General features: G+C 47.5%; 1 protein-coding gene across 4 annotated transcripts in view; it reads left to right on the top strand.

Annotated features, from left to right (window-relative positions):
- Positions 1-501: 501 nt before the first annotated feature.
- The window catches only part of CCNJL (cyclin J like), a 61,244-nt gene continuing 46,790 nt past the window's right edge, over positions 502-14,955 (top strand). The window contains exons 1-2 of one of the 4 annotated variants that reach the window (XM_024247569.3): positions 502-703; positions 1,095-1,209. In XM_024247569.3, coding sequence (XP_024103337.2) covers positions 1,144-1,209 — 66 coding nt within the window. In that variant the 5' untranslated portion in view covers positions 502-703; positions 1,095-1,143. The remainder of the gene's footprint in view (positions 704-1,094; positions 1,210-14,955) is intronic. The other 3 variants (XM_054556171.2, XM_024247568.3, XM_054556172.2) reach the window with 3 other exon arrangements.

Here is a 14,955-nt window from a genome sequence, read left to right as displayed (position 1 = left end):
CTCGTGGGTGGGGAACAAGGGTGGTTTTTCTGCAGCTTTCACTGGAATTGTCCGTTTGGAAATCTACCTCCCCATGGCAGGGCAGGTTTAAAAGAAGAGGAAAACAAACAAAAAACAAAAACAGGAAAAAAAAAAAAAGAGAGAGAAAAACAGGTGGAACCGACGTAAGCATGGCTGGAGCAGTGCGCGCGGAAGGCAGAACTTTCTGGGGGCGTCTTGCCCGCACGTTTCACGCGTGGTGCGCGCAGGTGGCGCCGCGGTCTCTTTGCTTCCCGCGCAAGCCGGCGGGGTGCCCAGAAGACTACCACTAGCCTCAGCGAAGGTGAGAGGGAAGCTTTCCGCCGAAGCGAGGGAGGACGGCGGGCAGGAAGCGGAGCCAGAGCTGGCAAAGAAAGGCTCCAATTCCCAGCCCCCCGCCCCGCGGAGCGCGGGGGCGCCGGCAGCGCATGCGCGAGGCCCGGCCCCCAATTCCCCCAGCGAGGGAGGGACGCCCCCGGCGGCCGGGAGCCTGCGAGCCGCGGCGGGACCTGAGCGCACGCAGGGGCGCGGCGACGGCCGGGGCTAGTCGGGCTGCGGAGGCGGCCGTCGGGAGTGCGGGGCGCCTCGGGCGAGGGCCCAACCGCCGGCAGGCCCCAGAGGGCACGGCTGGCTCGGCACTAGGAGGGGCCCGGCGCTCGCAGCCCCCCACGCCCAGAGAGGATGCGTGAGTTTCGCCCCGGCTCGAGGGCAGGATGTGGGAGCAGGACAAAGGCTGGGCGGCGGGGGAGGAGTTGGGGACCGCGAGCTGGTGGCCGCCGCCAGAGCCCCAGCCTCGAGCGAGCTAGCGGAGTCGACAACTTTCTCTGCAACTTTTGCAAAAGGGAAGATAAAAATTCTGCAAGTTGTTGCACAGTTCCATATCGCCCCGTGTCCGGCGAGCAGAGGGGAGGGGGCACCGCAGCCTTCCCCGGACGGGAGGCGACCGCCAGCTCCTCTGAGCGGCGCAGGAGGGGGCGCCCGCCCGGGCCCGGGGCCAGGGGAGAGTGAGGATAGGGACACCGGGGGTCGGAGCCCGGGGCACGCTGTGGCCGCTGAAGTTGCCCGTGTCCACGCAGGGTGCGCCCTGAGAGCCGGGTAGCCTTGGATAGCGGCGCTGCGTACGCGATGATGGATGAGCCGTGGTGGGAAGGGCGCGTCGCCTCGGACGTCCACTGCACCCTGCGCGAGAAGGTCAGTCCCTCCCTGCCCTTGTCACTCTCAGGACTGGGTACAGTCGCCTTCAGTCTCGACTTCGTGTTCTCAGGTCGCCTGCGTGGGAACTCAGAACTCCCGGGTGCCTTTTTTTCCGCTTACCCTTTACCTTCTCTCGGAGTGTCTGAGCGGAATTGGGGGACGGGGGTTAGAGACTGGAGATGGGAGAGATTGAAATTGGTTTTTCTGATAAGGAGCTCAGAACTCTGGGCCAACTAGTCAGAGACAGCCACTGTACCTCTAAGGCAGTGTTTCCTATAGTATTGCCACCCTAGGTTATTTTAAACCATACGTGAAGGGGTCTTTAAAAAATATTGTGTATTCATTCTGATGTGTAATTTAAGAATGTGTATATATCTAGCAAGCTCTGCGTTTGGGATTTTCCATTTATTGTAATAATGATGTAGCAGTTTATTTTAAAACATTTATTTAAGTAAAAGTAGTGACTCTATATAAAGATAAGTGGTAGTACAGGGAATACATGGTTATGGCCAAATACAAGTATCTATGTGTATATCTAGAATGGGACCGAATGAAATTTAAGGAACACCTGTATAATTGAAAGAGGCTACAAAACAGGAGGCTGAGGGAAGAAAACAAAAACTCCCCTGCCGGTTTGCCTCCTGTGGCAGAAGGTGGGTGGGAGCAGCTGAAATGTGATCCCTGCACACCCCTGTCCTCAAGGAGAGAAGAGTTGAGGGGCATTGGGAAGGTGGAAGATTCCAGGTGGGCTGGAGGCATGCCCTGTGTGTCTTGCCTCCAGCCCCTGGGCTGAGACTGGCAAGGGGTGGCTTGGGGAACAGGTGTGAAGTAGTGAATGGATTGCTTTCCTAGGGCTGCCATTACAAAGGACCACACAAACTGGAGGGCTTAAAGCAACAGAAATTTATTTCAGCTCTGGAAGCTGAAGATCCCAGATCAAGGTGTTAGCAGGGCCATGACTCTCAAAAGGCTCCAGAGAAGGATCTTTCCTTCTTCCTTCTTAAATTTGCTGGTGCTTGGTCATCCTTGGCCTTCCTTGGCTTGTGGGTTCATCATTCCAGTCTCTGCCTCCAGTGTCACATGGTTCTATCTGTGTGTCTGTCTGTTTTCTCTTCTTTCGAGGATACCCGATCATTGGAGTAGAACCCACTCTAATCCAATGTGATGTCATCATAATTTAATTACATCTGGGAAGACTCCATTTCCAAGTAAGGTTACATTCTGAAGTTCCAGATTGACATGACATTTGGGGGGACACTACTGCGCCCAATACAGGGAGGAAAAGGTCTTCCTAGTGCGGTACCTGAGCCCCCACACAGGTTTCACAGTCAGTGCATTTGCTCCCAGTGTCTGGAGGAGCTCTGCTTAAAGGGTCACCAGCTACTTAGTGTTTTTACCTCATTGAGTAACTGTCTTCCAGTCTAATTATGCCTTTTTCTTTTCTTTCTGTACCTGCTGACCTGTCTCTGTCCTGCGTTGCTTGGCAAGGCTGTAGCTTTCCTCTGTTCCCTTGGTCTTCTTTCCAGAACAGAGTGGCCAAGGTGTGGCACATTCTAGGCATCTGGACGAGAAGAAATCCAGGTCTTGTTGGTTCAGTTGAAAAGCAAGGAAAGTGGTAGGGGTATGGTCCTGGCCCTTTTCTGGAGGTGGTGGGTGAATGGAGCTAGTGAGGACTGCCGCGGAAATTGGGCTTTCTAGTTTATCATAGACTCAAGTGGTTGTCATTTCTGCTCATAGCTTAGGAGGAACTACTTCGACCTGATTTGCCCCTTTCTAGAGGGAAGGATTTCTAAGAGCGATAAATACCATTTGTTTAGTTACCTGAGAATGCCCAACCTTTTATACATAAGGGAGGATGTCCTAAATGTTCCTTCAGCTGTTCAAAGAAGCAAGAAAGGCGCCATGAACTGCTATAGCCATGTCATAGTGCCATATGAGTTTACTGTTGGGCTGCCTACCTCGGAGAGACGATGAGTTTGTCCCAGTTTTGCCGGTTAGAAATAGAAAGCTCACCCAAGGACTGATGGCCAAGGTCAACCTTGACTTAAAGCTAGCCTTATTAGGGCAAATCCCAAGTTCCTTTGGTTATAATGTCCCACCTCCTCAAAATACTGCTATTGTTCTCCTTTGCTTTATTTCCCCTCCCACTTCAAAGAAGAAAATGCTTCTTCAAAAATTTGGCTTCATGGAGTTTGGCAAGAAGAGTGAAGACTAGGGAAACCTAGTAGCCATACTAGCCTTGCCTTTCTTGAGGAACAAGGGCTGGCATTTTGTTTTTCTCAGACAGGGGAATTGTTTTTCTCAAACGTCTACTCTGATAATATGTTTCTAACACTGTAGAACAACTTTACAAGTGCCTGGCACACAGTAGACACTCACTCTTAGTTGAATGTTGCCCAATGAATACAAAGCATGTTTACATATATGCTGTGTAACTGTTACCATACAACCACAAGCAGTTATCCTCACGTGACCGACACAGGAGGCGAAGCTGAGATCACTGAGACACTGGGAGCCCCACTTTGTCAGATATGAGAGTCCAGTCTAGCATCATACTACAGGGTATCAAAAACTTGACACCACAGAAACAAGTCTTGGTACTGCATGCACACTAGTGATGGAAGTGAAACCCTGATCTGCTCATTTAACCTCTCTAAATCTGGCCCCTATCATCCATTCTTCCCAGAATAGCCAGAATTTAGATTGTGTCATTCTCTGCTTAAAGACCTCCAATGTCATCTCACTGCACTTACAATTCCCAGTCCTTACCACTGCGTGGAATACCCAGCACAGCCTGGCTCTGGCCTGCTCTCTGACCCTGTCTCCCACCCCTTCCCTACCCTCCATTCCATTGCTCTTGAGCCACACTGACCTCCTTTCTGTTCCTGGAACAAGTTAAGCTTGTTCATGTCTCAGGGCCTTTGCACTGGCTCTTTCCTCTATTTGGATTCTGTGTTTCTCAGACTCTCACATGGTTGCTTGTCTCCCTTAATCTATTGCTGCCTCTCCATGTCACTCTATTAAATCACCTTGTTTTTTCTTTCTAGCATTTACCAGGATCTGAAGTGTTTTTCTGTTTTTTTGTTTGTTTGGTTTTTTTGAGATGGAGTCTCGCTCTGTCACCCAGGCTAGAGTGCAGTGGCACGATCTCAGCTCACTGCAACCTCCGCCTCCCGGGTTCATGCCATTCTCCTGCCTCAGCCTCCCGAATAGCTGGGGTTACAGACATGTGCCACCATGCCCAGCTAATTTTTGTATTTCTAGTAGAGACGGGGTTTCACCTGTTGGTCAGGCTGGTCTTGAACTCCTGACCTCATTATCTGCCCACCTCGGCCTCCCAAAGTGCTGGAATTACAGGTGTGAGCCACCGTGCCTGGCCTGAAGTTATTTTTCATTTGTTTGCTGCCTTTCTTCCCACACTAGAATACATGCTACATGAGAAGAGGCCTGTGTTTGTCTTGTTCCTTGTGGGGGCCTCAGTGCCTTGAACACAGCTTCCCAATGTGTGTGGAATGACAAAGAGAATGAATAAGTCAGTCTTTGCTTTCCTCTTCTGTAAGCTGGGAGAAATGCTTTACAGCAATGTTAGGATTAAGTGAGAGAACTTAAGAACAGTGTGAGGTGCATGGTGGGTACTTGGCAGGCATTGCACCTCTCCACTTAGGGTTGCTGCAGGACAATGATAGCCCGTTCACATAGTGCTGCTCAGAGTAAGGCTTAGAGTTTATGACCACCCTCCAAGGGGTCCACAGATGTGATAGGTAATCCTTGTAAGAAAGGCACTGTTAGCCACTTGGACCATTGGTCCGATGATGGTGTTGAAGTCAGGAAAGGGACTAGTTCACCAAAAATCATGTATCTACTGAAGGCTGGGACCCAGGAGTGAGACCCCATTGGTAAGACCCTCTAAGCAGCCTGGCATCCCGATGGGTGGATGTGGGGAGTTGAACCCTCCTCCAGCCCAAATTACTCTGGAGAAATCTCTCCCTCCCCTTTCTGTAGGCCACCTTTATCCCATGCTCAGCCCTTAAATTCCTCCTTGGATCCTTCTTCCTGTCCCTGTTGCATCTGCAGAAGCCCACCTACGACCCCGCTCCCTTCAGCTCCTCTCCTCTGACCTTTCTGCTAGGGGTGGGAGTGCCAGCCAGTACAGGGATGTGGGGTTTCTTACCTGCTACGTGTGTGCCCCTTGACCCTCTTCCCTGAACCGAAAGGAGGAGTAGATTGTCACCAGGCTGGTGTCACCAGTGAGGAGGCTGCTAGTGATGTTTTTCTGGTAACCAAGTCTGTGCCAGGTCTGTCCAGATTAAAACTCGGGGCCACTTGTTTTTTTCTTGAAAGATGCGTCCACCTAAGTTTAAAATTAATAGGGTGTTGAATCCAAGAACTAATAGATTTTGGTGAGTGCTGGTTACACATGATGGAATGAGAGCATTGGATGGTACGCAGCTTGAGGGCCACGTTCCTTGTCCCTCAAGCCTCTCCTTTGTCATGTGTCCTGGCCCCACCCTCATCCTTGCTTCTTTCACCATCTTTGTCGCCCTGCATAGTGACTTGTCCTACCCACTAGACTGTGAGCTCCTTGCAGGTATGAGGTGTGCCTTGTTAACCTTGGCATTCCCAGACCAGTGTCTGAGTCAGAGAGGGACCTCAGGATGTCCGCCGCCTCACCTGATGCAGGCACAGGCATTGTGAGTGCACAAAAGAGTGAGACAGCCCCATATAGACTCTTCTGGGAAATGTTGAATGAATGCTTGTGTGCAGGGACGCTTCCTGGGAATCCTTCATCTCGTGTTCGGCATCTGCCAGGACAGTCTGTGTGTGTGTGGCCACAGCATTGACTATGGTGCCCAGCACAGGATCTGGTTGATGGAGGATGCCACCCCAGCTTCCTACAGACCTGCATGTTCTCCTGTCAGGTAACATGGGGCAGGAAGTTAGAAAAGCAATTACCCACAAGGGCAGATTTACTGGCCTGGACCAAAGTACAGCTTAAGGATCTTAGGAGAATAACTGCAGGTTGAGCCCAGATAACAGAAATGTGGATAATTCCTCCCAGACTTCTAACAGGAGGTCCCGTTTTTCTTCCTGAATTTTCTGAGCAGCAAAGTAGATAGAACTTGCACTCATCTCCTTTTGATTTATGCCCATTTTACACATAATCTTTACTCTCCAATTAGAAGGAAGTAGTTATGTTAGTAAGCAAAGACACACACCACTGTGACTTAAGGCTTCTTGAGTGTGTAGAAGACTTTCTGAATATAGGGATTTCTGGAGTTCTTAGGGGAAAAAAATCTCCCTCCCAAAACCATGTTGATAAGCTCTGCTTGACATGAGCTGGTAACTTTATCTTCCTGGGCTCCAGGGAGCCAGGGGCTAGGGGCTCCCTCCTTCTCCTCCACTGGGTGTTTACCTTCTCCCAGGATGGGAGTCATGTGATACCTTAGGGGTCTTCTCATCCTGCTCCAGACTTGATATCTGCAGGGCAACCAGCCACCTAATGCGTTTTTTCCCACTTCCTGAAGCTTACTTCATTGCACACTCAGAGGACTTCAGCTCTGTGAGACTTTTTTTTTTTTTTTTTTTTTTTTTTTGAGACGGAGTCTTGCTCTGTCACCCAAGCTGGAGAGCAGTGGCATGATTTTGGCTTACTGCAACCACTGCCTCCTGGGTTCAAGTGATTCCCCTGCCTCAGCCTCCCGAGTAGCTAGGATTACAGGCGCACACCACACCCAGCTAACTTTTGTATTTTTAGCAGAGGCGGGGTTTCACCATGTTGGCCAGGCTGGTCTCTTAACTCCTGACCTCAGGTGATCCGCCCGCCTCGGCCTCTCAGAGTGCTGGGATCACAGGCGTCAGCCACTGCTCCTGGCCACATTTCTTAAACCAGTGGACAGATAAAAGATGTTTGATTGGCGACTGAATCTATGCAAAGATCTTCCAAAACATGAACAGCAAACGTTTCGTTTAGTGATGATAATGTTAGTAGCTACTGTTTATTGAGCACTTTCTAGATTTCTGGCAGTGTGCCAGCATGCTCCCATATATTATCTTATTTACTCCTCACTTTGGCCCTAGTGTTAGGATTAACCCCAGTTTACAGACAAGAAACTGCAAGGCTCAGAGGAATAAGTGTCTGAGATGAAACCGCGGATTGTATCAAAGCTTGAACATAAATTCATTTTAAAAATATCCAATTTAACACAAAGTGGAAATACAAAGCAGGGTAAAATTGAGGTTCTGTCGTCCATGACACTATAGGGTCTTGTGTTTTAGTTTGTTTTATGGCGCTCTCCAAGGGATGTGCTCTCCCTAAACCACCGTGAAAAGCTAGCCGCTATGGGCACGGGCCTTGCTCTGGGCATTGGAAAGGGCTGATGACTAGGCCAAGATCGCCTTTATTTGGCCCTGGTGAGTGGCCATGCCTGGGCCTCACCTGTATGTGGTGCCTCTCCCCTCAAAGTGATTTGGCCTCTGCCATTGCCTGTCCCTAACTTACCAGGGAAAAGGACACCTCTGGGCACCCCCGCTTGCTGAACTCTGACAGCTGGATAGTGGTAGAAATTCATCCCAGCTTCATCCTCAGCCCCTGTGGCAAAACTGCATCATTTTTTAGTGACTCCTGAAGCTTGCACACCCTTTTATTTCTCTCTTCCGACATCAGTATTTTTTTCTCACTCCTTCCCCTAAATTCCTCAAATTTCCCCACTTCAAGGCTGAACATCTGTCTCCTTATAGAAGTCAGTGACCTGGCCAGGCGCAGTGGCTCATGCCTGTAATCCCAGCACTTTGGGAGGCCGAGGTGAGCGGATCACGAGGTCAAGAGATCAAGACCATCCTGGCCAACAAGGTGAAACCCCGTCTCTACTAAAAATACAAAAAAATTAGCCGGGTGTGATGGCATGCACCTGTAGTCCCAGCTACTCGGGAAGCTAAGGCAGGAGCATTGCTTGAACCCGGGAGGCGGATGTTGCAGTGAGCTGAGATGGCGCCACTGCATTCCAGCCTGGCAACAGAGCGAGATTTCCTCTAAAAAAAAAAAGAAAGAAAGAAAGTAGTTACCAAGGTCCATACTCAACAGAGGGCTCATGGATTTGGGTAGGTCATCCTCCACTTGGTTTTTCCATTCCCTTCCCCTTCTTTTGGATTTCTGCATCCCTCAAGGGGAAGTTCTCCCCAAATCACAAGATGTCTCCAGATCTACCAAAAAGAAAGTGTTCCAAACGCTGGCAGTGGGATGTGTCTCCCTGGCTTAGTTACAGGAATGTGTCATTCAGGCCTTTCAAGCTCAAATGCTGGCTTTGACAAGCTCTTTCCTCCTCTAATGGCAGGGCTATCTTATATTTGTGGCCTTCAAGTGACACCCTAAGCAGTCTGCCCTCATGACCCCGTGGAGATGAAGGTGTGGGGTGTGGGGGCTCATAAAATAAGGAGAAATTTCCTGCAGTCTAACCTGCAGAGGGGATTCAAGCTGCCTTAGAAGGTGTATACAGAGGATGGAAGATGGACTGGGAAGAGTTGAAAACCACAAATGAGGTTGGGGGACAAGATGGGCTGCCACTCAAGATAGTGTCTAACTTTGAGACTGACTGCAGTGCTTCACACGTATTCTGGAGGAATCTGGTGACAAAACTGAACCAGAACTTGGCATTGTCGCTTGAGTCTTTTAGGCCTTAGAATACCAAAATGCTCAGTGTGTGCACAATACCCTGTCAAGACATGGTCTCAGTGCACCTTATCTGTGGCAGAAGCAAATTACCTTTGAAGGCTTCCTTTCCTCTGCAAAATTACAACAGTAATTCCTGCCCCACCTGCCACCCAGGTGTCCCAGGGACAAAATGGGTGTGGGTGTACCCCATCAATCTCCAGGGCCTCCACATCATGAGATGGGCAAGGGACTTGGCTGGGCACTCTGGTTGGCTGGGGAAGCCTGTGCTGTCTAAGGGAGGGGAGGACATTTAAGACTTGGAGCTGGCCCTGTGCCCTTGTCCTTGACTTCTTCTTTGTCTTCCTAAATCACACAGTCCCTCGGGTAAAGGAAGTGCAGCCAACAGTTCTCTAGTATATCTGAGCACCTGGCAGAAAGAGGTGACACTGCGACTCTGCTGTTCTCTCTTTTTCTTTTTGAGTTATTACACACACACACACAGCATTTGTTTAGGAAATGGCAAAAATGAATATAAGCAAACAGAAGAAAGTAAAATTCCCCTCACAATCCTACCACTTGGAAACAATGTCTGTTGACGTTTTTGGTTTGTGTCCTTTTCTGTGCATGTCATCACAATACATTTTTATTTTGGATTTTTTTTTTTTCAGTAAAAATGGAAAATACCGGCCAAGTGCAGTGGCTCATGCCTGTAATCCCAGCACTTTGGGAGGCTGAGGCAGGTGGCTCACTTGAGGTCAGGAGTTTGAGACCAGCCTGGCCAACATGGAGAAACCCTGTCTCTACTAAAACTACAAAAATTAGCTGGGTGTGGTGACGAGTGCCTGTAATCCCAGCTACTGGGGAGGCCGAGGCAGGAGAATAGCTTGAACCCGGGAGACGGAGGTTGCAGTGAGCCGAGATTGCACCATTGCGCTCCAGCTTGGGCAACAAGAGCAAAACTCCATCTCAAAAAAAATAAATAAAAAGGAAAATACCTTGTCATAAAACACTTTGTCTATTTCCCATATACATTTTTCCATATCATTCTTCTCCACCCAATTCCTGATTATTGGACACTAGCAAAAAATTAGAAACAATCAATTGTTTGTTTAGAATAGACAACACGTGAATGTGATGTTGAGAAACCCACACTATACGAAAGAGTAGATGGTGGAAAAAGGCTTCCTGCCACCCTTGTCCCTGAATTTCCCTCCCCAAAAGGTACCACTGACCCCAGTTTCTCGTGAATCCTATCCTGTGTGTAAGAAAGCATAAATCACGTGTGCTTTAACAGAGAGGTAGTATGAGTTACACACTTTCCTTTACCATTTCATTATTTCGGTGTTTATTTTATTATTATTACTATTATTTTTTATTGAGACAGAGTTTCACTCTGTTGCCCAGGCCGAAGTGCAATGGCATGATCTCGGCTCACTGCAACCTCTGCTTCGCGGGTACAAATGATTCTCTTACCTGAGCCTCCTGAGTAGCTGGAATTACAAGCATGTGCCATGACGCCCGGCTAATTTTTGTATTTTTAGTAGAGATGGGGTTTCATCACGTTGGCCAGGCTGGTCTCAAACTCTTGACCTCAAGTGATCCGCCCATCTCAGCCTCCCAAAATGCTGGGATTACAGGAGTGAGCCACCATGCCTGGCCTCATTATTTTAATGTTTAGATTTTAATAATCTAAATAACTTTTATGAAACCATGAATAGAAGGGATTTTTTGTATATTGCGCTAATTGTAGCAATAATGATATATAGTGGGCACTCAGGAAATTTATACTGAACAAATGAATAGAAGATTTCCTTTTGGTCATTTTCTATTCAAGTATATACATTTTATTTTACAAAAATACTATCAAGTATATCACAGTTTCATAACTTTTTTCCTTAACTGCACATGCTAAATAACCTTCTGTGTCATTTTCTATCCTTCTACAATCCCGTGCATAACGTTTTATGGATGCATCATGATTTCACTAACTCATCTCATTGTTGGATATTTAGGGGACTTCTTATTCATTTTTTAAAAATTGAAGTATAATTTATATACAGTACAATATACAGATCTTAAGTGAATATACAGTTCATAGTGTACAGTGAGTTTTGACAAATGTATATACTCATGTAACCACCACCATAATCAAGACATAAGGCCAGGCACGGTGGCTCATGCCTGTAATCCCAGCACTTTGGGAGGCTGAGGTGGGTGGATCACATGAGGCCAGGAGTTCGAGACCTGCCTGGCCAACATGGTGAAACCCCATCTGTACTAAAAATACAAAAATTAGCTGGGCGTGGTGGCACATGCCTGTAATCCCAGCTACTCGGGAGGCTGAGGCAGGAGAATTGCTTGAACCCGGGAGGCAGAGGTTGCAGTGACCCAAGATCGTGCCACTGCACTCCAGCCTGGGTGACAAAGAAAGACTCTGTTTCAAAAAAAAAAAAAAGATGGCCGGGTGTGGTGGCTCATACCTGTAATCCCAGCACTTTTGGAGGCCGAGGCAAGTGGATCACAAGGGCAGGAGTTCAAGACCATCCTGGCCAACATGGTGAAATCCAATCTCTACTTAAAATTTAAAAAAATCGCTGGGCGTGGTGGCACACGCCTGTAGTCACAGCTATTCAGGAAGCCGAGGCAGAAGAATCGCTTGAACCCGGGAGGCAGAGGTTGCAGTGAGCCGAGACTGTGCCACTGTACTGCAGCCTGGGTGACAGAGTGAGACTCCATCTCAAAAAAAAAAAAGACATAGGACATTGCCATCAACCTAGAAAGTTCCTCATCAGTCCCATCCTGTCCCCAGCCTTAGGCAATCACTGATCTGCTTTTTGTCCTTATAAATTAGATTTGTCTTTTCTAGAGTTTCATATAAATGGAGTTATATGTATGTACTCCTTTCTGCCTGCTTCTTTTTACTTAATGTAATGCTTTTGAGATTCGTCTGTGTCGTGTCTATCAGGAGTTTATTTCTTTTTATTGCTGATTAGTATTCCGTTTTATGTCTATAAAAATTTATTCATCCATTTCCCCACTGAATGCCTTTTTGAGTTGCTTCTAGTGTACCATTTGATTTTATATAGCACTGCCGTGGTGATCCTTGATTTATATCTGTAAGTATGCTCAGCAATAAGTTCCTAAAATGGAAGCGCTAATCACAGGGTATGATTTTAAGAACCTTACATATCACCAGGTAATAAATTCCCACAAGATTGCGCTAGTATACTTCCAGTGGTGGTATGGAAGAGTGCCTGCTTCCCAGCAACTTTGCTAATCCTGGATATTACCCTTAAAAAAGATTAGTACCATTTGGATAGGTTAAAAATGGTGCTGAATGGCTGTGTTTAAAAGGAGCAGGAGCCGGGCATGGTGGCGTGCACCTGTAGTCCCACCTATTTGAGAAGTTGAAATGGGAGGATCATTTGGGCCCAGGAGTATGAGGCTGCAGTGTGCTATGATTATGCCAGAGTGAGACCCCTGTCTCTTTTTTTTTTAAAAAAGAGTGGGAACCCCGAGTGGGAAAATGACTAGAGCAGGGGTGTCCAATCTTTTGGCTTTCTTGGGCCACACTGGAAGAAGAATTGCCTTGGGCCACACATAGAATACACTAACACTAACAATAATTGATAAGCTAAAAAAAAAAAATCACAAAAAATCTCGTAATGTTTTAAGAAAGTTTATTAAGTTGTGCTTGCCACAGTTAAGGTTGTCCTGGGCAGCGTGGGGCCCACGGTCTGTGGGTTGGACACGCTTGTGCTAGAGGATGGCAAGGCGAGAGGAAGGGAACTCTGAATCCTTTCTAGGCTTCATGGAGCCCCATCTGCAGCATGGAACTGGCCTGAGACCTGCAATCAAGGGCTGGATGAGGGCCGTTAAGGTGACCTGGCTGGAAAACTCCTCTAGCTCCCTCTTAGTCCCGCATTGCAGTGTGTGCTGCCGCTGGTAACTGGATCATTCGGAGGCAGAATTTGAATCATCCTGAGGCACTGAGTGCCTCGTAGGTCCCTGGAGCAGATGGTTCCAGGCCCTGGGCATTCTTGTGACATGGATACCCACGCCATACTGCCAGCTGCTAAGTCTGGAAGTGGCCATGAAGTGATATGGGTGGAAGGGTTGGGGGGACACGAGGAGGAAGGAGAGGATGTCATTCAGAACAGAAGCATCGGGAATTGGATAGATTCAGTTATTGTAAGGGAAAGTTGGAGAGAACTTCAATGGCATCAGAAGGAAATTGGCCACACTACGGTCCATCCATGCATGAAAATATGGTGCAGTCATTAGATGCGATGTGGTAGACAGTGTTGGTGTGCGATGGACTTCTGATTATTGTAAAAAAAAAAAAATCCAAGCAATTCAGAGCACTTCTGACTCTTTGGAGTGAGCCATTGTTTTTTCCTTAACTTTTTATTGTGGAAATTTAAAAAGATACACAAATGTGGAGAGAACAGTAGAATGAGTCCTCACATACCCGCCACCCAGCTTCCTCACCTGTTTCATCTGTTCCCCCAGACACTGTGTCATTTTACCCATAAATGGCACTACCAGATAAGAGCTTTTTTTTTTCAACATAACAACTATGCCATTTTCACACCTAAAATAATTAACAATAATTCATTAATATCTTCTGTTGTCCATTCCTCTGTTGTCTCAGAAATGGTTTTTATAGTTGTTCACATCATAATCCATATAAAGTCCATGCATTACATTTTTTTTTTTTAGTGTCTTTTAAGCTGGGCATGGTGGCTCACTTCTGTAATCCCAGCACTTTGGGAGGCCGAGGTGGGTGGATCACCTGAGGTCAGGAATTCGAGACCAGCCTGGACAACAGAGTGAAACTCTGTCTCTACTAAAAATACAAAAAAATTAGCCAGGCCTGGTGGCAGGCACGTGTAATCACAGCTACTTGGGAGGCTGAGGCAGGAGAATCACTTAAACCGGGGAGACAGAGGTTGCAGTGAGCCGAGGTCGTGCCATTGCGCTCCAGCCTGGGCAACAAGAGCGAAACTCAGTCTCAAAAAAAAAAAAAAATTTTTAAATTAGCTAGGCATGGTGACACACACCTGTAATCCCAACTACTTGGAAGGCTGTGGTGGGAGGATTGCTTGAGCACGGAGGCCCGGGCTGCAGTGAGCCGTGTTTATGCCACTACACTATAGCCTGAGTGACAGACCAAGACTCTGTCTCAAAAAATAAATAAATAAATAAATATAAAATACATAAATGTTCTCAAGTATTTTACTCTCCAATGGTCCCCTACCCTGCCTGAAAATATTTTTTTCATGCCATTGATTTTCAGAGAAAACAGTTTGATTTGTCCTGATAAATATCCTATATTCTGGATTTGACCTGCTACCTCCTCATACTGTCGTTTAACTTGAATTCATTGTTAACAGATCGGTTTATACACTTCGCTAATGTTGTTGGATTATAATATGCTTTAACCTACCTGTTTTCTAGCTGTAGACTCAAGCATCACTTCCTCAGAGAAGCCGTCCCTGACTCCCAGACAAGGACAGGCTGGGCCTTTTGTATGTTCTCAGAGCACCCTTGGTGATTCCTTAAGCACTTAGCACAATTTGTAATTATACACCTATTTCTGCAATTATTTGATGTAGAGCTAGCTCCCTCCCCAGACTGTAGGCCCAGGGGAGCAGGCGCTGGGTCTCTCCAGCTCTCAGCAGAGTGTGTGTTGCATAAGGGTCCCTCCATCAGGATTTGCTCATCACTGACACCTTATCTGACTGAAGTCTGTGCTGTGCAGCCCACAAATTGCCTTCCTGGACTTCACTGTCGAAACCATCTTTTTTTTTTGAAATAGAGTCTCTCTCTGTTGCCCACGCTGGAGTGTAGTGGCGCAACCTTGCTCACTGCAACCTCCGCCTCCTGGATTCAAGCGATTCTCATGCCTCAGCCTTCTGAGTAGCTGGGATTACAGGTGCGCACCACCACGCCTGGCCTCAACATAGTCTTGTGGGGTAGGTAGCACGGCTACCAGTAACTCCACCATATACTAGTAGAAAAATGGCATCTGAGGGGTTAAGTATTTGACCAGAGTCCCCCTTTTAAGCAAGGTAGTTAAAGCCTTAATATTT

Source organism: Pongo abelii, chromosome 4, assembly GCF_028885655.2.
Source record: "Pongo abelii isolate AG06213 chromosome 4, NHGRI_mPonAbe1-v2.0_pri, whole genome shotgun sequence".
NCBI classification, from domain to species: Eukaryota; Metazoa; Chordata; class Mammalia; order Primates; family Hominidae; genus Pongo; species Pongo abelii.
This window is presented reverse-complemented; position numbering and strand designations above follow the sequence as displayed.